This window comes from Schistocerca americana, chromosome 1 (genome assembly GCF_021461395.2).
Source record: "Schistocerca americana isolate TAMUIC-IGC-003095 chromosome 1, iqSchAmer2.1, whole genome shotgun sequence".
In the NCBI taxonomy this organism is placed as follows: domain Eukaryota; kingdom Metazoa; phylum Arthropoda; class Insecta; order Orthoptera; family Acrididae; genus Schistocerca; species Schistocerca americana.
Window position 1 is genome coordinate 755,357,146 of NC_060119.1, and position 24,704 is coordinate 755,381,849.

General features: G+C 41.7%; 1 protein-coding gene across 5 annotated transcripts in view; it reads left to right on the plus strand.

Annotated features, from left to right (window-relative positions):
* The window catches only part of LOC124611465 (mannose-6-phosphate isomerase), a 114,302-nt gene that overhangs the window by 19,328 nt on the left and 70,270 nt on the right, over positions 1 to 24,704 (plus strand). For all 5 annotated transcript variants that reach the window (XM_047140248.1, XM_047140249.1, XM_047140250.1 and 2 more), the window contains exon 2: positions 13,002 to 13,329. In XM_047140248.1, coding sequence (XP_046996204.1) covers positions 13,012 to 13,329 — 318 coding nt within the window. In that variant the 5' untranslated portion in view covers positions 13,002 to 13,011. The remainder of the gene's footprint in view (positions 1 to 13,001; positions 13,330 to 24,704) is intronic.

Sequence of the window (24,704 nt, forward strand, 5' to 3'; positions counted from 1 at the left end):
GGCAAACCAGTAACTGTTTCACTCCACCGGGTGAAACCTGCGTGGACCTTGCAGGAGCACTCTGCAAGTGACCCCGACGTACACGACGCCTGCCCTCTTTCCCAGGAATCCCATCGTGATTTGGACGGGCCCACCACCCCTCCCACCCCTTCCGCCCCCCTTGCAGCCTACATCACGGGCCGGACGACCCGTGGTTCCACCCTGTTGGCACAGGGATTATGTCCTAGCTTCAGTCGAGCTTGCTACACCTACCCCCAAGTGTTGTACGTGTGATTTCACCATGGACAAGTGCTTTTGTGACCTTCAAGTGTCCCACCCCCACCGGGCTGGCACAGGACTTGGCACACCACCGTGCTCCGCACTGCAAGGGGGCGACTATCGACTCTACGAGTGAGATATCTCCGCCATAGCAGGCTCTCTGACCCATGTGGACTTATTGTGCGGCGCCATATTGCTTCCCATTCTGTTGTGTGCTGCCGACTGTATAAGACGTTGTAAATATTCTCGCATAATAAAGTTGTATTAATGCATGTTGGTGTGTTATTTAATGATCGCCGCCGCTCCGCACATCAGGAATAACCACAAACCGATACTCTAACAAAGGATACTATTGTATACCGCTATTTCAGAATAATACTGCAACAATAAAACATGAAAGAGAGAAAAAAACGTAAATAAAACTTAAATTGCAAAGGAAATGCGCCATATACAGCAACAAAACACAGTGCTCATACAAGCGTCTGCCAACAGCAAAATGTGTCAAAGGCTTTAGGAAGTTTTTGAACATTTTTGGACACATTCTAAGTTGATTTCTGAATCAATCGTAAGTTGATTTGTGAATGTGTGCATAGTGTACATGATGTCTCTGTCAGGGGAATCCTCGTCGCATGTAGAAATAAAGTTTCCTACAGACAAAAGAGGCTATACGAGCTGAGCGGAGTAAGGCCAAACGGATGAATGACAACCACTGTCTGTGTGGTTGATTGGGTTTGCGAATGATGAGCGTTGTTATAATTACTAGCTAAATCCATAGATTCAGACTACAGGAGTGGAAATAAACGAATAACAGGTAAGAAAGATTACGTATTACCTTCTCGGTGTATCTAAGAAAATGAAATTTTGACAGAAAATTTTTGGGCAGATCGCTATACTAGTAAGGGCCAGTTGTGCAGTCCCCAGCTAGCAGCCGCTTTAAATTCTATTATGGAAGAAGCGTGGAATACGCGTTGTACGAACATGTAGCAACGCCTAACTGGAGAATAATCGCGAGATAACTAAACCAGTGATTCTGACAGAGTTAGTGGAGTTAGCCTGCGAATAAGCTTTGATATTGGCAGGAACAGTTGCAGAACTAGTGCTAACAAGACTGTTTGTTAGAACGAGGAAGGAGAAGAAACGGCGACATATAAATTATGGAACAATTTGACGATTCCAAGTTTATATAAAAATTTCGTACTACTACTTTTCGATCTCATACTTGAGAAACTGGAGCGTATGAATGAAGTGTGAAACTACTTCCTAACGTAAGGCTTTTTGCTTGTAGTAGGCCTAATAGGCACTTGATATTGGTACTTTGTGAATTGTATTCTGTCGTTACAAAAAAGAAGACCGTTTGTGCCAAAACAGTCTCATTTATTTGGTGTGTATTACAATTTTTGCAGTATTAGAAAGGCCTATTTCTTTTTATCTAGCAGAGAGTGACAAAATAGACGTGATCAGATTGGGAAACCACACCAGTCTTGGGTCCTATTTGCATTAACTGCCTTTTCAGTATTAGACGACATTTCGACTTTTCATGTAGCAAAATATTTCACGAACTTTGATGAGGTAATAGATTCTTTCGCTGAAAGGAAAGCACCCATGTAAAGCTGTAGCAAGATTAAAGCGAAAAAAATTCTAGGAGCTAGGGATTGAAGAAATGTGTATTGTCTTGCTTGTCTCGTGTCTTTACTGGATTTATGTATCCTATATTTAATTTTGTCACACAGGGCAGCAAGTTGTTAGCTGATAGGGAATAAAGAATGCAAATTTTCTGAAGAGGGACAAGATTTCAAACCGGCCAATTGTAAGCAGGAGAGGCACTACAGGACATTTTAATTTCCACTGTCCTGAATATGGTTTGATGGCACCCATTACAAAATATGCAATTCCACAGAACGAAGCACACTGACGTACGATAGAAGAATGCTGTGTGAGGAGGCGAGGCAATGCCCTTCGGCACACTTACGACCAAATAACATGTCTTACATTTCCTCGAACACATGTTTTATGTGTCAGACTCTTCAGAAAGATGTGCGCTACAAAATGAACATATTTTTGAAAATTCGATTTTTTAAAAATTTTTGACGTCCTATCTCAAACACTCGAGGCAGTAGCGGGGTATTGCACCGGTTCGGAAATATCGTAGACCCGGGGCTGAGTTACAGTGGGGTAGTGGGTAGTCTCCACGTGACCCTTGTTTACATTTAGTGATTTTGCTGTTTCCTCTTCGTTTACTGCTCTCACGTCAAATGAAAGCAAAACAGATTTCTGATTTCCACCTTTCTGACAGTCAAGCATTAATTGCCTTGCAGAACAATGAAGTTATTTTTGTCGGTTTGCTAAAGAAATTTTCTTTTTAATTCCACACACTGTTCGCTGCATTTCAAGTGCACGTTTTCAACTTCTAGTACATATGGCATTATGCCATAAAAAGAACCAAATGTGAGATAACACAGTACTGGTACTCCAAGAAAATTTACATCCCGAAAACCACATTGAGAAGCTTAATGTCAGGTCGTGGCCTACTTAACTGGGAATATGGACATACAAATGCGCACTTTAAATGTTGACATTTTAGTATGGGTCTCGAAATTCCGATGCTCTTGGAGTATCCTCTGATGTTTTGTTTCTTCTATGACATAATGTACGATCTTTTAATGTTTTACACGTACGAACATACGGGCTCCCTGCGACATCGTAGCTGCGCAAGCGCGGTGACGCTGTCATCTGGCGCTCTCTGGCAACTGCAGAAACGAACCTATTTCTAACAGCTCGCGGGAAAATATTCCGAATGGTGGTTTGAAAAGCTTTGCCATCAAAGTACCATTCTGGCAGTTACAACGGAGTTATGTGTGAATATGTACGATGAATTTCTTAGTTCACAGAGCGTTTGACACTCATTTAAAAATGAACTCTTTGATGACGAGCCATTTAGATGAATTTCGAGCCCAGAAGATCAGACATTTAAGCCGTTATTAAAAATTTTACGATCACATTTGTGTGATATATCTTAAATTGTAATACGCACATAAAAGACCAACATTGTATGTGAAAGCTTAGCTTCTCTTGCAGCGTATTAATCTTACAGACCAATATATGTGAAAGCTTTGCGTTTCATGTAGCAACACTATGTATATTAATTTAAACCATTAACTTTTTCTGTTTGTGCATTGGCGCTACTTAACAGTGATGTTGCTATTGGCTGACTACATCATGTGTCCTAAGCTCTGAATACACGCTGTCATCGGCTGGCGAGATCACTGACATGAGCTATGACTGGCTTACAAAAGCGCATCGCAATCTCGATTTCAATGCTTCGAAAAGTAACATGCGGTGTTTGGTGGAATTCGAATTTATACTTTCATAATACGAAAATATGCAGCATATATGTTGCTGCACATCAAAGATCTTTCCAAACCACGTTTTTTTGCCTGTGTTTAGTTTTATAAAGCACCGGGAAATTCTACTCCTGTGTATAAAACCATAATCATTCAAAGGACTTATATAGTTCCAAGAGAAAATATACTGTCAGTTAACAGGGAAAAAGTATGTTTTTACCCGGGAGAAAGTGCATTTTTAACCGGGAAATCCAGGAGAAATCCGGGAATTTTTTTTCCTTGTCCACGTATACACCCTGGCTGAGCTCAATGTAGCGATCGGCAGTGGTTAACATGGACAGGCTCACATGGCTTTTGCCACATTTGCAAGGAATTTGTGAATGCCTAGAACTCTCAGGCCAAGATTGTCCTTGACAGGTCACAACATTTCTTTAATTTTACTGGGTGGCAGGAAGGCTGGTCTGATTCCTTGCCTGTTTAGGACTCGTTCCTTGCCTGTTTAGGTCTCTACCTATGTTAGCAGTTCTTGCACCATGGATTAGAAGCCACAGTATGTGTTGGTCCTCTTGGCTTGCTTGAACAGCATTGTGTCTTGGTTTCCTTGACAGCATTTACCTTATACCATGGACAAAATACCCATTTCTTCTGAACACTGTCATCGGATGATTAATCTCAGAGCCGAGGTTATCCTTGTTTGAAATTTTCTGTACAAGAATGGCCAAGTCTTCCACCTGATTTCCATTCTACAAACAGATCTAGGAAAGGTAACTTCCTTTTCTTCTTCACCCCCCTCTGAAAGTCTTATGTTAGGTGTATACCACTCAAACAGTCAGCAAACTACTGCAGCCTCTCACTGTTGTGTGGTCAGATTAAAAATGTATTGTCACCATATCAGAAGAAACAGGATGGGTGGAAAGGTGGAAAGGAGCATGCTGACTCTTGAAAATCGCCTATAAAAATATTATTTATGGCGGGCGACATGGTGAACAGATGACTGTTATATTGGTCAGCTCATAATTGTTTCCAATGTACAAAAAGTAAATGGTTGTGAAAGTGTGTCAAAATAATTGTGGACAATCAAGGGAGAAATGAGCAACCAAAAGTTTTAATGTGTCTTCTACTGGTACGTTCATTTCTCACCTGAAATTTTGAAATTATTTCAGCACACTTGGATGATGATTTACATTTTGTATGGTGCAAACAAAATCTATTGATGTAGAGGGCGCCACCTCTGAGCATATCATTTCTGTAATTCTTCGGGCTTTTCCAGCAAGGCGTAGTCATGTTGATTAATCGAGTTTCTGACAGTTATTCGCGTCTTCCTTGCATGATATTTCAACTGTGTGACTTGATCTTTTTCAGGTGCTGACCGATACTGATTCCACTGTGGAACGAGTCTGGTATTTATGGCTATGCTGTGATAGGCGTTCTCTCTGCGGTCCGCACCGTGTCTAGCGCTCTGTCCGTGGTGTGAGGCTGCCAATAGCAACGGCTGTAGTGCTTTCTTCTAGCTGCGGCTGTTCCGAAAGCTGTGTGCGTACTTTGTGGCTATTATCCATTGTCAATACAGCGGAATTAAGTTCTTAATGGCGTCCAAGCTGTGCAAAGTGTTTTATCTGCCGATTGTAGCCATTTGAGACCTTCTGTGAATCGAGACGTTCTGTTACTGTAGTGTGCCATGTTAGGCGTTCTGTCCGAAGTTCTTGTCCCCCAGGAGTGGCTGCAGTGTCATTTTCAAGCCAATTCCGTTCAAATTGTCGGGCGAGACTCGAAAGAATGCCCTCAGCTATTGTGTCTGTTGTCTGAGGTACCATTTCACATACGTCCTTTGTTACATGTACTGGGCTGTCATCCCTAATTCCTTCTTTATACTTGTGTCCCTTGTGGTCTGGATGTTGCCTACATTGCGTCTTCAGAAGATGGAGTGCTGGGTTCCAAGCCAAGCTCAGCTGGAAACCAGTGTCCCTGTTAATGAAATTCTCTGCCACCTTTATCTCAATAGATTCTTTGCTGAAGCTGTCCCAGTATCTTGATGTTAAACAGCTGAGGCCTAAAGCACCAGTATGATCCAGATTTTATGGCCTGCCTAAAGTGCACAAGGAAGCGGTTCCTCTACGTCCAATAGTCAGCAATATTGGTGTAGCCGCCTACCTCACTGCTCAACACCTTAAGAAGATGCTCTCACCATATGTAGGGAAGTGTGCCCATCACATTTGCAACTCAGAGGATTTCCTACAATGCCTCAGGCAGCTACAGATCTCAGACACTGACATTATGGTCAGTTTCGACATGATCTCCCTGTTCACCTGTGTACCACTGAGTGATGTACTTGAGCTGATTGAAGAAATGTACAACGGTGCTCTCGTGGACTTATTCAGACGCATACTGACTTTGACGTACTTCCTATATGGGGGTCAATTCTGCGAGCAAATGGAAGGCGTGGCAATGGGCAGCCCCCTCTCATCGGTGGTGGCCAATCTTTTAATGGAAAGATTTGAAGAGGACACCCTTACATCGACCCCAGATCAACCAAAATGCTTTTTCAGAAACATGGATGACGCCTTTGTCATATGGCCCCATGGGAGGGAAAAGCTTGATGATGTTTTCTTGGACCATCTAAACTCATGCCACCCTATCATTAAATTCACCATGGAATTGGGGAAAGATGGACTACTCCCTTTCCTAGACGTACTATCTAAGAGGAAGGAAGTTGGTACCTTCAGTCATGGTGTGTACCACAAACCCGCTCATACCGACTTGTATCTGCAAGCCAGCAGTTGCCACCATCCGGCACAGAAAAACACTGTACTCAGAACACTGGTTCACTGGTCAAGAACTCTGTCAGATCCAGATAATTTGGCGACAGAGATACAACATCTACAATCTCCATTCTACAAAAATGGATACCCTTCTTGAGACCTTCAAAGGGAGGCTGCGCCTTATTTCACCACCAGCAGTTCTTGAGGAGATACAAGAAGAAATGCAAAAGGCTGCACATTTGCCATATGTTGGACAGATATCTGCTAAAATCAGCAGTATTCTCCTCAAACAAAACATTAAAAGCGTTTTCCATCCACCCACCAAGATTAAGGCTCTGCTAGGGGGAGTGAAGGATGACCTGCATCTACAGAAACCAGACGTTTACCATGTGAATATGGGATGGCATACATCGGCCAGACAACCAGGACCGTTGACATCAGGTGCAAAGAGCACCAAAGGCACATCGGGCTGAGACAGGCAACCAAGTCAGTGATTGCTGAGCTTTGTTTAGAACTCGATCATTCTATGAAGTATAATGATGCCAAGATTTTAACACCAACATCGAGGTACTGGAACAGCGTCATAAATAATCTATTGAGATTAACGTCGCGGAGAATCTCATTAACCAGGACATGAGTTTCCAGCCGAGCTTGGCTTGGAACCCAGCACTCCACCTTCTGAAGACGCAACGTAGGCAACGTCCAGTCCACAAGGGAGACAAGTATAAAAATGGAATTAGGAATAATAGCCCAGTACATGTAACAAAAAACATATGTGAAATGGTCCCTCAGACAACAAACACAAATCTGAGGGTGTTCTTCTGAGTCTTGAGCGACAATTTGAACAGAATCGGCCTGAAAATGACACTGCAGCCACTCCTGGGGGACAAGAACTTCGGACGGAACGCCTAACACGGTACACCATGGTAACAGAACGCCTCAATTCACAGAAGGACTCAAATGATGACAATCGGCAGATAAAACGTCTAGCACAGCTTGGACGCCATTCAGAACTTAGTTCAGCTATATTGACAATGGATAATAGCCACAAAGTACGTGCACAGCATTCAGAAGAGCTGCAGCTAGAAGAAACCGCTACAGCCATTGCTATTGGTCGGCGCACACAACGGACAGAGTGCCAGATGTGGTGCGGACTGCAGAGGGAACGCCTAAAAAAATATAGGCATAAATACTGGACTCGTTACACACTGGAATCAGTATTTGGCAGCACCTGAAGAAGACTGCAAGTCACGCAGTTGAAATATCATGCAGGGAAGATGCGAATAACCGGCAGAAACCCAATTAATCAACGTGTCATTTCTGTGTTTTCAAGACATAATCCAGTCAGTCAGTTGCCATCCTATTGGTATAAAAGTGGGAGCCTCGCCAGTTTCGCAACAGTCAAACTTAGCCCCTGACAACAATGATGGAGAACTTTGTCAAAAGCTTAGGATCTTATCAAAACTTGACACAGCAAGTAAACTGGGAACTTTTTATTCAAGGACTCTGTCACGAAAGACTTTGTAGTCTGTAAGACAGGTACTGAAAATACGCAAAATAAGCCAACATTGTTGTCTTTAAGTAGAGACCATCAGGGATATATCTAAAAGCAACACGTGTAATTCATTGTATTCATTAGTTTATCTGGTGACACAATTTCAACTTGTTACATGGACGGATCTGGTGGAGTATTATGCCAGGTGTTTCATTTTCTGTATGACAATTAATGTTTTCATCTGATGCTAGCATGTTATTTTTTCCTTGTTTGAAATTGCATTTTATGAGTCATTGTTATATTAAGATAAAAACTGTTTGATGTGAGCCTATTATAGGCATATTCAGCTGTAATCTGAGCTGTCTGGTGAGGTTGTGTTTGGGGCATTAATTTGTATGCTTATAACATCAGCAAACACACTGATAAAGCGGAATCTGTGGGGGAAAACACTGAAAGACTAATAAAAGTTCTGTCGTTTTCATAAAAACAAGTTTTAAACACCTGGGAAGATTATGTATGTAGTCGAAGAACAAGTGTGTGCAATACTGATCCTTTTGGGTCGCCACATGTTATTTGCCCTTGTCTGAGTTGATTTTTCACACTTGTGAATTTGATTCTCTGCTTTCTTTTAAGAAAATAAGACTGAATCCATATAAGAGGGATGCCGGTAATGTCATAATACTTTTACTTTTGGTAGAAGCTAGGTGCCATATACAACAAATTTGAAGCACACCACCTGACAGCTTTGACCAATGACATCATACCACACAACACAAGAAGATGCAACACAAACATGATTTCACAATGCCAATCATTAACCTTAAACTTTTCCACAGCATGAAGATACAAATGTCAAGTAGAAAATCGAACAAATTCTTAATAATGGGTATTGAAGCTAACAGGGCTACAATGGGAAAATATGGGTTTTGTGTGGTACATACCAAAATCTAACTTCACAACTATAAAATCACAATAATAGTAAAATACACTCCTGGAAATGGAAAAAAGAACACATTGACACCGGTGTGTCAGACCCACCATACTTGCTCCGGACACTGCGAGAGGGCTGTACAAGCAATGATCACATGCACGGCACAGCGGACACACCAGGAACCGCGGTGTTGGCCGTCGAATGGCGCTAGCTGCGCAGCATTTGTGCACCGCCGCCGTCAGTGTCAGCCAGTTTGCCGTGGCATACGGAGCTCCATCGCAGTCTTTAACACTGGTAGCATGCCGCGACAGCGTGGACGTGAACCGTATGTGCAGTTGACGGACTTTGAGCGAGGGCATATAGTGGGCATGCGGGAGGCTGGGTGGACGTACCGCCGAATTGCTCAACACGTGGGGCGTGAGGTCTCCACAGTACATCGATGTTGTCACCAGTGGTCGGCGGAAGGTGCACGTGCCCGTCGACCTGGGACCAGACCGCAGCGACGCACGGATGCACGCCAAGACCGTAGGATCCTACACAGTGCCGTAGGGGACCGCACCGCCACTTCCCAGCAAATTAGGGACACTGTTGCTCCTGGGGTATCGGCGAGGACCATTCGCAACCGTCTCCATGAAGCTGGGCTACAGTCCCGCACACCGTTAGGCCGTCTTCCGCTCACGCCCCAACATCGTGCAGCCCGCCTCCAGTGGTGTCGCGACAGGCGTGAATGGAGGGACGAATGGAGACGTGTCGTCTTCAGCGATGAGAGTCGCTTCTGCCTTGGTGCCAATGATGGTCGTATGCGTGTTTGGCGCCGTGCAGGTGAGCGCCACAATCAGGACTGCATACGACCGAGGCACACAGGGCCAACACCCGGCATCATGGTGTGGGGAGCGATCTCCTACACTGGCCGTACACCACTGGTGATCGTCGAGGGGACATTGAATAGTGCACGGTACATCCAAACCGTCATCGAACCCATCGTTCTACCATTCCTAGACCGGCAAGGGAACTTGCTGTTCCAACAGGACAATGCACGTCCGCATGTATCCCGTGCCACCCAACGTGCTCTAGAAGGTGTAAGTCAACTACCCTGGCCAGCAAGATCTCCGGATCTGTCCCCCATTGAGCATGTTTGGGACTGGATGAAGCGTCGTCTCACGCGGTCTGCACGTCCAGCACGAACGTTGGTCCAACTGAGGCGCCAGGTGGAAATGGGATGGCAAGCCATTCCACAGGGCTACATCCAGCATCTCTACGATCGTCTCCATGGGAGAATAGCAGCCTGCATTGCTGCGAAAGGTGGATATACACTGTACTAGTGCCGACATTGTGCATGCTCTGTTGCCTGTGTCTATGTGCCTGTGGTTCTGTCAGTGTGATCATGTGATGTATCTGACCCCAGGAATGTGTCAATAAAGTTTCCCCTTCCTGGGACAATGAATTCACGGTGTTCTTATTTCAATTTCCAGGAGTGTATATGAAATGCAAAAACAAAGCAACAAGATAAAACAATAGTTTCAAAAACGCATAGTAAGAGCAAACACATTGTGTCTGGTATCGACAACATCAGTTGAGCTATACAGGGTGAGCATTAATAAAACTGCCAAACTGCAAGAAATGGAGGTAAAAAGAGCATGTGAACATGTCTGGAAATGCATTGTTGCCATGGCAGATGACTGACGAATGAAGATTCCTCTGACCACATGCTATGTATTCCTTGTGTTTTACAGGATGCATGATTGATGCAATATACGGGTAAGCAGCAGAATGGTCCAGTAATTGTCTCAGGAACAAGCCAAGATGAAGTTTGTGTACAGCCAAGCAGTTGGAAGCGGTAAAGAGTTGGCACATGACTATACCAAAACAAGTACCCTCACAGACACCAACCATATATAACACAACATTCCAAGCTCTATTTGGGCATTTGTGTGATTGTCCTTCCAGGCTGACAAATGTGCAGGGAGGCAGTGGACTGTGTGTACATCAGATTTGGAGGACTGGGTTGTACAGGATATTGAGATGAACTCTAGTACAAGTGGCCTGCCAACATGGTGTAAGCCAAAGTATGATTATGTGTATCTTGCATGACAACTGCAACTGCCACTGTCACCTGCAATTATTGCAAAGATTATCGGTGGGGGTTTCCCTCTGCAGGAAGGATTTTGCTGATGGTTTGTGTACCAGACCATCACAATTGTGAGACATCTGTCATCAGTCCTATTTACTTCAATAGTGTGTGTACAACACTATCCAGAGAGGGGCCGTAACGTGAGAAAGAGTGCATTGCATCTCGTGGAGGCCACTTTGAACGTCCATCGTGACGTGGATGCAATGCAGCTCTGTACTGTGTTGTGGGACAATTTGTTGTCATTGCACGCACACTGTCCATTTCCGAACACATGTTCATAGGACTTTTTGTCCATTTCTAGTTAGGAATCTGCCCCTGCAGTTTGTCGGTTTTATTAATGTTTACCCTGCATAGCTCAATATGAAAGACTGATACCACTACAAAACTTTTAAAACAGATCACACCACAAAAAGTCAGAAGTCAAAACAGATGCATGTAGCAGTCAACCATCAAAATTAATGAAAGGCAATATCAGCATCAGTTGACCCATAAAGCACAATTCTGAAACATTGACCAATGCAGGAGGCCAAAACTTACACAACAAAAACAACATTAATAAAACCAAGAATCAGGTTTACCAGACACCAGATTCCACATGAATGAGAGATCGAGATGCATATCACAAGGAAATAACATATAATGAAGAATAATGAAATTAACACAGTTAATGAACGAATTTAAAAACATAGAAACAATGTTAAAACGCCTCCTCAGGTGATAGAAAACAATGCTGTACATGAAACAACCCCATCCCAAACCTAATGCAAATTCCTTTTGCTTTTGTTACTTCTGGTACTGAGTGCCGCGGTTTTCGAATACGAGCCAGACAGCATGAGACTCGATGACCACTAGAGGTCTCTGCAGCAGTCACATCATATGCTGTGTCTGCACGCGCTCCTGTCCCCGAGTCTTAACGTGAGGGTGCCACTGTGGAGCACGTGTTCCCAGCAGCCAATACCGACATACCCTGTCATGTATTTAGGTGGCTGCCTCTCACTCAGCAAGGCAGTCCGATATTCATGTTGAGTCACTTACAGACAGCTTATTTAAGTTGCGTGTGCTTACTTCCCGTTTACGAATGGACGTTGTTGTGATTCTGTGAGGTTATCTCTCGTGACCCCATTGCTTAATTCTTTGTTGTTTAGCTTGGTGTCTGGCTTGGTCGTCCGTCGTTGTGCTTGTCTTTGCATTCTCGTTCATCCGTCTTGTTTGTTCGAAGGCTGCTCCCGTTCGGTCCCGCCACATTTTCGTTAGCAGCAACCCCGCGACCATTCCTGTTGCGGTTACAACATTACTTATTTGATTTCAGTATAATAATTTCAGTCTTGTCAAATAAATAAATATATTATAGAAAATATGAACACTCAGCTTCAAAATAATACATTGTGAATAATTCATCTGAAGTACCGTTTATTCATCTTTTCATTATAGATATTTGCTGTCCTCACTAACCAGCATCATTACAATGTGTTCATAAACTGTAACTTTTGACAGACAAAAACAAACACTAAACTTCTGCTATGCCATGGCACAGTTTTTGATTACTGTGAATGGATCTTTTTTTGTATTATTTTTACCATAATTTAGGAGATATTGACAGTTCTTGCTGTTGTTGGCCGTGTGGTAAAATATCATGTTGACCTGCAGTGGAAATTTCTTGCCTCAAGTGAAAGTGATGACACTACAGTGTCAGAATTCCCCTTAACACATATGAAACAAAGAAACAAACACACTATATGATTATATTACACTATAAGTGTCATAAAAGTATTGAAATGTTAGAACATGAATATTTAGCTGTTTTTGACCAGGTGGAAAAGATAGTAATATTGCCAACAGTTACTAAGGTGCCTATTATTACTGTAGTATTATGCCCATTAAAGTTTTGGGAAAGTGGGCATTTGAACTACTTTGTTATACAAGTTCATAGTTGCTAACAAGTTGGACCACTAATTCTCATTGTCTTCTGAGGGTGGAAAGATACACTGTGGTTTAACGCTTTTTATGTGCACAGTGCATTATTAGAAAGTGTGTGTGTAATTTTTGTTGTAAGATGATAATTAAATTGGTATTCTTTAATTTACAGAATAACGGCCATGGAATTGAAGTGTGCATATCAGCAGTATGACTGGGGAAAATTTGGGCTCAACAGCAAAGTGGCATCTCTTCTAAAATGTGCAGAACCAGAATTGATAATAGATGAAAACAGGCCATACGCTGAACTTTGGATGGGAACTCATCCCAATGGCCCATCTATTGTGAAAAGTTCTGGTGAAAAATTATTGGACTGGATCGAAGGCAATTCACAGGCACTAGGTAGAAAAGTAGTATCATCATTTGGTATTCAGTTGCCATTTCTTTTTAAAGTATTGTCAATCAACAAAGCCTTGTCTATTCAGGCTCATCCCACCAAGGTAATGCATTTGAATTCTTTTTCTGGACCATATAAAATTGTATGCTTAATAATGCCAACATAAAACATGCTGAGGATTGTAACATTCTAGCCAAAATGTCCTCGTGCAAATACACATATCAAATGAGAAAAATATAGAACAGCAATTGTTTGATTACATTAGTTAATATTTGCAGCTGTGTAACCATTACACTTTTTTTACATTTGTCTGTCTCACTTACTTTCGTGTAGCATAATTTCACAAAGATAACAAAAATGAATTCTCATATAAGCACTCATATAATATTGTAACTGTACCACATTAGCAGTAGTTAAATAGAAATCATTCAAAGAAATAATGGAAAGAGTGGATGTGTACCATAGAAGCTGTACAAGACTTTGTATTCTGAGAGTTTCATTGAAACTTGACATCTACGAACAGCGTGGATCTTTTGCTTAGACGAATCTATTTATCTGTAGTTTATGTATGCTCAGCTCAACACCACCCCAGACTGTACGGGGGGGGACCCAAAAATAACAGGAATTTCTTTCTAGAAAGCATATACTTTATTGTTTTCAAATACAACCTTAATCTCCTTCGAATTACTCTCCATTAGCATTAATACACTTGTCCAAACGTTCATTCCAGTGTTCGAAGCACCTTTTAAATTCGTCCTCTTTGATACCTGCTAGCACTTTCATGACATTGCGTTTTACGTCTTCCACATCCGTAAAACGCTTCCCTCTCAAGTCTCTTTTCATCCTTGGGAATAGGAAGAAGTCCGAGGGTGCTAAATGCGGTGAATAGGGCGCGTGGGTCAATGAAGTCGTCTTCGTTGAGGCCAAAAACTGCCGAACGCTGAGAGCCGTGTGCGCAGGAGTGTTGTCGTGATGCAGGAACCACACGCCAGAATCCCACAAAGCTGGACATTTTCACGACAAACTTCTGCGAAGCTGTTTCATAACCTCCAAATATAATTGTTGGTTTGCTGTCTGGCGGCACAACCTGGTACTACAAGTACACGATGTGCAGCATTACGATTCCGGTTACTTTTGGGTCCCCCCTCGTATTGATCAGAACGGTTCATAATGGGAGGGAACCTCCATAGTATACATTCACTGTAAAGGAACTTCTAAAGAAACAGTGTTTACTGCATAATACATGTAAAACACAGTGTAGGGCAGTAGATAGAGAGATGCTGAATGAAGCACGTTTGGCTGTCGAGAGAGCAATGCATGATGCCTTCAGTGACTACTGTAGCAGAATATTGTTGAGTGATCTTTCACAGAACCCAGAAAAATTCTGGTCGTATGTAAAGGCCATTAGTGGCACCAACATTAGTGGCCTGTCCCTAGCAAATGAGACAGGAATGGAAATTGAGGGTAGCAAAGCAAAAGTTGAAATGCTTATCCATTTTCAAATGTTCCTTTGCAAAGGAAAACCCAGGAAAAATGCCCCAATTTAATCCTCATACCACAGAAAAGATGAATGAAAAAAGTAGTAATATCTCTGGTGTTTAGAAACAGCTGAAAATCATTAAAATTGAACAAAGCTCCAGGGCCCAATGGAATCTCTGTCAGATTCTATACTGGAGTTGTGGCTGAGTTAGTCCGCCTTCTAGCTATAATCTATCATAAATCCCTTGAAGAAAAAATCATGCCCAGTTTGTGGGAATAAAAGCACTGGTTGCACTCGTCTACAAGAATGATGTGGAAGTGACCCACAAAACTACTGTCCAATAGTCTTGACATTGATTTGATTGCGAATCTTAAAAACATATTGTGAGCTCAAACATGGTGGGGTCCCTTGAACAGAATGACCACCTCAATGCCAACCAGTGTGGATTTCGGAAACATTAATCATGTTAAACCCAACTTGCACTTTTCTTACACGACATACTGAAAGCTTTTTATCAAGGCAACCATGTACATGCAGTATTCCTTGATTTCCGAAAAGCATTCAACTCAATACCGCACCTACGCTTATTCTCAAAAGCATGATTTACTGGGGTATCAACTGAAATTTGTGACTGGATTGAGGACTTTTTGGTAGGGAGGGCACAACATGTTATCTTGAATGTAGAATCATTGTCAGTTGTAGAAATAACTCATGTCTGCCCCAGGGAACTGTGTTGGGACTCTTGCTATTCCCGTTGTATATTAACGACCTTGCCGACAATATTAATAGTAAGCTCAGATTTTTTGCAGATGATTCAGTTATCTTAATGAAGTACTATTTGAAAAAAGCTGCATAAATATTCACTCACATTTTGATAAGATATCGACACAAAGTAGAGATTGGCAACATGCTCTAAATGCTCAGAAATTTAAAATTTTGCACCTCACAAAATGACTATAATATGAATGACTCACTGTTGGAATCAGCCAACTCATACAGATACCTGGGTGTAACACTATGTGGGAATATGAAATGGAATGATCACATAGGTTCAGTCATGGCTAAATCACACGTGCAACCCATCCCAGTATATTGCTAAAGCGTGTGGGACCCATACCAGATAGGACTAACAGGAGATATTGGATGCATACAGAGAAGGGCAGTACGAATGGTCACAGGTTTCTTTAATCTGTGGGAGAGTGTCATAGAGATATTGAAGGAACTGAACTGGAAGACGTTTGAAGATAGATGTAAACTGTCCTGAGAAGGTCTATTATCAAAGGTTTCAGGCACCAGCTTTAAATGTTTACTCTAGGAATATGCTACAACCCCCCAACATATCATTCTCATAGGGATCGTGAGGATAAGATTAGAAGAATTACTGCGCGTGCGCGCGGACACACACACACACGCACGCACACACACACACACACACACACACACACACACACACACACAGAGAGAGAGAGAGAGAGAGAGAGAGAGAGAGAGAGAGAGAGAGAGAGGCCCTCAAATAATCATTCTTCCTGCGCTCCGTATGTGAATGGAACAGGAAGAAACCCTTATAACTGGTACAGCGGGACGTACCTTCTGCCATGCACCTCAAAGTGGTTTACAGAGTATAGATGTGGATATAGATATTTTTGTTTCAACACTTGGGATTTACTGAGTAGCATCAGTTTTGTCATATAGAGGAACTGTGTTGCCATGCAGAAATCCTCACCAGAACAACAAACTTTTTAACAGGATTTGGTCACTGTATGACAGGACGGGCTTTATCGGGGGCAAGACTAACTTGCAACTACATCCAATAGATGGCGAGGGCAATGTGCAACCTCAAACTAGCATGGATTGCTGAAGTCAGTAGCGGGTGGCCATGCACTGTCACCTTAAAGCCCAAATCCTAACAAATTTAAATTTTAAAATGAAAATATATAATAGATAAATAATTAAAGTAAGGAACAAATAGTCAACTGAAATCGTGTAGGATTGTAATGTGGTCTAAACCAAATTCTTATAGTTCAAACTAATTGTTTATACCATGTATATTGACATAAATACGTGAGTGATGGACTTATATAAGTAAAATAGATAAATCTGTTGGAACAGTAGTTAAACCAGCAGCGCAAAATGTAGTTACATAGTGCAAGCAAAGCATTTACACACAGTAGCATATGCAAAATAAATTAATTGATGAAAAACAGAAGCAAAATCTTAAAAGCTTGTCAGCTAAATATTAATAAAATCCATCATCATGAAATATCATTAACAGTCACAACAAAAACTTAAGTTCATTTATCACCAATACTTTGGTGACAAATACCTAACTAACAAATTAATTTAATTGGATGGGTAAAAATGTACTCACAAAGTGGCGGCAGGAGATCACACATATAAACATATTAAAACTTTCAGAGCCAGTGGCTTGTTCTTCTGGCAGAAAGTTTGAATGGGGAAGAAAAGAGGGGGAGAAGACTGATGAGGTTTAGGAAAAGGGGGAGTATGGAAAAGTTGCCGAGAACCCCAGTCGGGAGACCTACTCGAGAGGATGATAAGGAAATTTCCTTCCCTTCCCATCCGGTTGATCTTGTAGGAACCACCTGGTAACACAACAAAATCGCACAGTGGACTTTGGTGTTTATTCTGTGAAGAATGTTATTTACAATGTGTTTATTCTTTGGTTTTGTTCTAGTGCATGCGATCTTTTTTTATATATCTGGTCTTTGGTATTGTTCCTGTGTTCAACATCATGCAAAAATAAAGCTATACTCTTGAACGCATTACTCTTTCTCAAAAATAATTATTAATTAGCCTCAGTAGCTTTAGTGGTGACTCCAAACACTGAACTTGAAGAAAATTATGATGTAAAAACAAGAGAATTCATCGACTTCAGAAAGTTCACAGAGGAATGAAGAAATGCAGCTGGTGAACCTTCAAGAACAGATACATGAACAACTTGAAGCACTGAAGTTAGCATTGGAGAGGCCTATTACTCCAATGTCAAACACGCGTGCGGCCGTACAAACCAACAGCCTGACTGAAAAACATGCAGCACATAAACATGCGAACACCACAGTTCCTGCCAGACAAACTACAGCTATGGTTTGCAGTGATTGAGCTCACATTTGCCCATAGCTAGATCCATGATGAGCAGACCAAGTTTGCGATAACGGTGAAAGTGCTGGATGCTAGAGCAGCAACAGCAGCAGAAGATGTAATGCTCTGACCTCCAGCAGAACAACCGTATGCAGCATTGAAAAATGTATTACTCACTGGAATGCATAAACCGTTAAATAAACGCATGCAGCAGGTGCGTAAAGAAGAAGCTATAGGTGACAGGACACCGTTGGAATTTTGGAAACATTTATGCGGTATCGTCAACACAGAAGAATTGTCAGATGCGACGCTGAAACACATCTGGCTAGATCAATTATCAAGCATGGTAAAAGCCACACTAGTAACTCATGAAAAAGACAACATGCAGAGCCTCTTGGAGATAGCAAAGTCCATGCGGCTGTAGGCAATCCTCAGATGGCTTGCATGGCAATCTTTAATGGGGAAGAAGCGTAAGAAGTGATATCAGCAATACAGAAGACTCAGCATACAGACGTCAACAAAATAATGCAAGAACTAACATGACAGATGACATTATTGGAGCAACAGGTCTCACAATTGCTACAGAATGAAAACAGCAAGGCCAACGGCGAAATTCAACAAGGACGGGTATGTTGGTACCATCAACACTTCGCGGATAGAGCAACAAAGTGTGCACAGCCATGTGTGTACTCAAACGTGAACGGCGGCCATCAGTAGGCACAGCGGGCCGCCGTAGCACAGAAAAGCACCTGCATCAACGAGGTGAGATCTACGCAATCTACAGACGGGTGAGTAACCTCAATAATTTTCTTACCACCTCCAAACAGCTTCTTCAGAGATGTCAAGTCTAACCGTTTCTACCTAATAGACTCAGGATCCGATGTGACTGTGCTCCCCTTTACTGACCATCAAGGAACAGATGGCACTCCATTGATGCAATTAACCGCAGCAAGTAAATTGCCCATTGTCGCTCATGGCATGTGTAAAATTGAAGTTGCTTTAGGTTTCTCACAAAGCTGTCAGTGGACCTTCATTGTGTCAGAGGTGATATTGGGTGCAGACTTTCTTTGTGACATGCACATTACTGTAGATCTTGCTAATGCACAGATTAAACGATATCAAGAGACAGTAGATGGCATCACGGAACGTGACACTTACCGTACTGGTAAGCATAACTGTGACACGGTGTCACATGCCGTAAGTGATAACATGATTGTAGAAAAATTCGCAGTAACTCACAAAACTGGACACTGCATTTACACCACACCCAGTCAGCCAATACATCCACGGCCGCGCAGGTTAGCACCCGATCAGTTCGTGGCAGGAAAAGCAGGATTCGAGGCATTACTGGCATCAGGTGTCAATCGTAGATCAGACAGCTCCTGGGCATCACCCATACATTTGGTAAAGGAAAAAGATGAGCCATGGAGACCATGTGGCGATTACAGGAAGTTAAACGCATGTACTATACCAGATCATTACCCAGTGCCTAGTATTCGCGATTTCACAAATCAATTACCTGGGCCAACGATCTATAGCATTATTGATTGTAAAAAAGCTTATCACCAGATACTGGTGGCAGAAGAAGACATACTGAAAAAAGCAATTACAACACCTTTCGGTTTATTCGAATATGTCCGAATGCCTTTCAGGTCAAAAAACGCACCTCAAACATGGCAACAATTTATTGATGATGTGTTGCGCGGGTTGAAAGGATGCTTTGCTTATCTTGATGACATATTAATCTCATCGACAACGGCAGAAGTACACGAGAAGCAACTGTCCGCAGTGTTCTACCACATAAACCACTACGGAATAATAGTCAACAAAGCAAAATGCGAACTGTGAAAACAGCAAGTGATGTTTCTAGGATATGAAGCTTCGGCAGAGGTCATACGCCTGTGAGAGGACAAGGTAGCAATAATCGACAACATGAACCGCCCCAAGACTTACCATCAACTCAGAAGATTTTTAGGTGCGGTAAATTTCTATAGACAGCATTTGCCCCGAGCTGCACTAGGACAAGTGCCCTTGACAGACGCTCTCGCGGCAAATGGCAAATGAGTGTTGCAATGGAACTCGGACATGGAGAGAGCATTTCAACACATAAAGGCCGACTAACGAAAAGCAGTACTCATTACTCATCCGGTACCAAAAGCACCTCTGTCAATAGTAGTCGATGCCAGCCAAGACGCGTTGGGATCCGCACTGCACCAGAAAGTAAATGACAAATGGCAGCCTTTGGGTTTTTTCCTCACAAAAACTTACAGACCCACAAAGGAAAGGAAGCACATATGACAGAGAACTATTAGCGATATGTGAAGCTATCTGGTACTTTTGCCCGTATGTAAAGGCAAGGGCATTTACTGTATACACTGACCATAAACCAATAATCTTTTCATTTAGTAAGTCACAGGATAACTGTTCTCCATGTCAGTTTCACCACTTAGAATACATCAGTCAATCTGCCACAGATATCAAGCATATCAAGGGAGTCAAAAACATAGTCACCGATTTCCTGTTGTGGGTCTCGGTTATTTCACAAACCATAGACTAGGATAAATTAGCCACAGCAGGAGCTAATGACGCACATCTCCAACAGTACTTACAGTATGTAAGAACCGGACTTCAGTTAAAATTAATCCAGCCAGCGGGCATGAATGTGATGAAATGGTGCGACATAGCTATGAACAAACCCAGGCCTTTCTTTCCAAGGCAACTACGGAAAGTGGTTTTCGACAGCATTCATGGACTCAGTCGTCCGGGGAAGCAGAACAACTATCGAACTACTCACGGAACATTTTGTCTGGCCAAGTATAATGAAGGATTGCCGTGGTTGGGTAACAACATGCATGCTGTGCCAAAGGAACAAGATTGGATGACATGTACATAAAGCAGTTGGAGATTTTCCCCCGGTAACAAATAGGTTCTCCCAAATTCATTTCAACATTGTGGGCCCTCTACCACGGTCGGAAGGCTACAAGTATTTGTTGACGTTGGTGGACTGGTATACAAGATGGACAGAAGCTTCCCCACTATTGGACATTTCAGCAGAGATGGTAGCTTGAGTATTTTTGGCTTCTTGGATCTCCCGTTTTGGATTTCCACTATACGTGACAACTGATCAGGGATGACAGTTTGAATTCACTTTGTTCCAACAATTAGCCAAGCTCTGTGGATCCCGCCATCACCGCACAACCGCTTATCACCCAGTGACCAATGGCATGTTTGAGCGGTGGCACAGGACACTAAAGACAGCATTGATGTGCTATAAGGACAGCTGGACTTCAGTGTTGCCAGTGGTGCTGCTAGGTCTCCGAACTTCCTGCAAATCAGACCTAGGTGCATCTGTGGCTGAACTGGTTTATGGAGAGAACCTCAGGCTGCTGGCAGAATTTTTCATTGAACCAATGGAAGCGACAGCGGGCGACATGCCTTACGTCTTACAACAAGTCTGCAACTACATGGCACAGCTACGACCTACATCTGGTTCTCGAAATGGCAGCAACACGCCGTTCGTTCACAAGCAGGTTAGCGAGTGCCCTTATGTGTGGCTGAGGACAGATGCTGTACGAACACCTCTTCAGCCACTGTATACTGGGCTGTATAAAGTACTCGCGAGAGATGAACATACGCTGCAGATAAATCATGACGGGAAGTGACAAACAGTTTCCATTGAGAGAGTTAAACCAGCGCACATGTGGCCGCCCTGTGATGAAGAAAATCAAGACACCTGTGAAGAACTGCCGTCTACACAATTTGACGAAGAGGTGTTGCATGCAGAGAGCAACACGCCAAGCCAGAAGCAGGAAACCACACCAAAAGTGCTTCTCAGAGAAGCACTCTAGGGCAGGCAGAATTATAAAATACAAGTATCCTTACGTGCCGGAGCTGGGCTCTACAAAGGGAGGGCTGTGTAGGAACTGCCTGGTGACACAATGAAATTGCACAGTGAACTTTGGGGTTTATTCTGTGAAGAATGTTATTTACAGTGTGTTTATTCTTTGGTTTTGTTCTAGCATTATGTGATCTTTTTTTATATATCTGGTCTGTGGTATTGTTCCTGTGTTCAACGACATGCAAAAATAAAGTTATATTCTTGAACGCATTACTCTCTCTCAAAAATAATTATTAATTAGCTTCAGTGGCTTTAAACTCATTCTCACGTGATGAGAAGGAAATTTCCATGTAATCCTGTCCTGCAGGTCTCCCCTGACACGGGTTTCTGGGCAACTTTTCTGAACACTACTCTTTTTCATAAACCCCACCAGTCCTTTTCCTTCACCTCTGTTCCTTCCCTTTCAACCTTTCTGTCAGGAGGAGGATCCACTGGCTCCAAAAGCTTGCAAACTTTAATACTTTTATATGTGTGTTCTCCTACCGCTGCCTGGTGAGTAGATTTTTTTATCGATCCAATTAAATCATATGTTCAAAAATTTATTGTTTTTGTTGATATAACTAATAAGGTTGTCACAATTAGAAATAATAAAAGCAGTGTAATATTAGTTCACAGCTACCTAAAACTGTTTAAATAACAATAAACTTCATGTGATCAAGGAAAAACAATTGCTCAAAGCCACGTGAAAATCTCTTGAGTTCCAACAGAATTTAATGTCCAGAACTCATTCCCTCAAAATTATTTGAAATCCCAAAATATTTATGAGTGTTTAATTTGCGACCACCAGAAACTTATTAAGTCCAACACATGCTATTCTAGGGCATGCATTGCTCTGGCTGCACAAAGACTTTAACAGCCTCTCATCCTGAAAGTTCACCTACTAAAGAATACAAGCACTACTCTGTATGCTCTTTAAGCATTTAGTCAACTGGCCACTACTGAATTCAGTACATGTATTTGCAAAATGACCACCATTCAGTTATAAATACTAACTTCATATATATAAAACCTAGAGCATATAATAAATGATCATGATCAATTTGCACTGTATATTAAAACATTTGTTCATTATTTCAATAGATATGAATAAATGAGTGAATACATCCACTACTATGATGTCTTCAAATTTAAACCACAAATACATGTTAAAACACTGAATTATGATTGGTTAGATGTAATGATTGTTTGGATAATGGAATCGGATACTTTTGCTGATTTCATACTATGATAGAATGAAGGTTTTCATGACTGGATGTCATTGCTACTGGTAAATTTTTTGGAGTATAAGGTCGTGGTTCATGAAACACTTCTGCTCTAAACATTTTGTCCAGAACTGCAGTGGATGTCTTCAGAGGCATTGCTCCTCTGTTGAGTTGTGGCGGCTGATGGGTCAGATGCCAATGTACTCTAGGAAAATGGGTGTGGCCTGAGTTACACCTGATAAGCAGAGATGATCCTTGTCGTAGATAAAACTTAGATATCAATTGTCGTTTTGTTAGAGATAAAAAAACTGTTTAGCAATTCTACAGAGCTACTGTCCGTATGTTGTTAAGTTCCATGGTTTCTTCTTTCCTATTAAAATTATCCCTATGTATATATATTTCAATGGCCTGCCTACATAGCTATGGATAATAATTCATCATCGAAGATAAAATTTTTGCTGCAAAAAAACTTCACTTTGTTACTTCCTGGCTGAAGAGCTTGCCCTGCTACAGCCAATTTGTCTATTTTCCCTGGGCAGCAAAGACTTTTGTATCCCTTTAGCCGTGTATTCATGCTTCTGTTGATTGTCCTAATATAAATCTTACCTACAAAGAATTTTATATGCGTCATGTTCTGACAAAGGAGGGCGTTAATTCATAACATATTGGAATGCTTGACCTATTTTCTTTGTTGAACTAAAAACTGGTGTAATAGCTTGTTTCTGTAAAATCTTTCCAATCTAATCTGTTACTTTTTTAATAAAAGGGAGAGACTGTGTTCTTCCATCATTGTTTCTCATGCTTGTCTTTCAACCTTCCATTATTTGGTTGTAGAATTCTGTTTACTTCTTTCCCCAAATAGACATTTTTCTCAAAAGCCTGCTTTAGATGTTTTAATTAAGCATCCAGGTACTCCGGCATGCATATCCTTTTGGCTCTGTCTGCAAGACTTTTAATGACACCTCTCTTTAGTTGTAGATGGCAATTAGGGTTCTTACTTAAATATCTATCTGTGTGAGTTATTTTCGAAAAACCTTATGTTCCTAATGTCCATTGGTCTGTCCCATAACTAACACATACTTGATGGTCTAGCAGTGGTTAACCCATTACGTCCTGCTATAGCAAATTTCTATATGTAGAAATTCGAACAGTCAGCTTTAGAAAAACCAGATAAGAAACCCATCTCACTGATATCAGTTTGTGAATCACATTTGTGGTCTGGCCACATGGTGATGAAAAAGCTTTGGACAAATTCTTTGGTTTTCTAATAATATAAATACAAAAATCCAGTACACTATGGAAATAGAAAATGACAACAAAATACCTTTCTTGAGCATGTTAGTTATGAGACAGACCAATGGAAGTTTGGAACATAAGGTTTCTCAAAAAGTAACGCACACGGACAGATACTTTACATAAGAACCCTAATCACCATCCACAGAAAAAGAGAGATGTCATTAAAAGTCTTGATGATAGAACCAAAAGGATTTGCATGCTGGAATACCTGGACGCTGAATTAAAACATCTAAAGCAGGCTTTTGAGAAAAATGGTTATTCACGAAAAGAATGAAACAGAATTCTATGACCAAGTAATGGTATGTCAAAGGGCAAGCATGAAAAACAATGGTGAAAGAATACAGTTTCTCTCCCTTTTATTAAAATAATAACAGATCAAATTGGAAAGATTTTACAGAAACAAGATATTAGATCGGTTTTTACACCAACTAAGAAAATTGGTCAAGCATTACAATCTGAAAAAAATTAACACCCTCCTGTGGAAGCAAATGGCGTGTATAAAATTA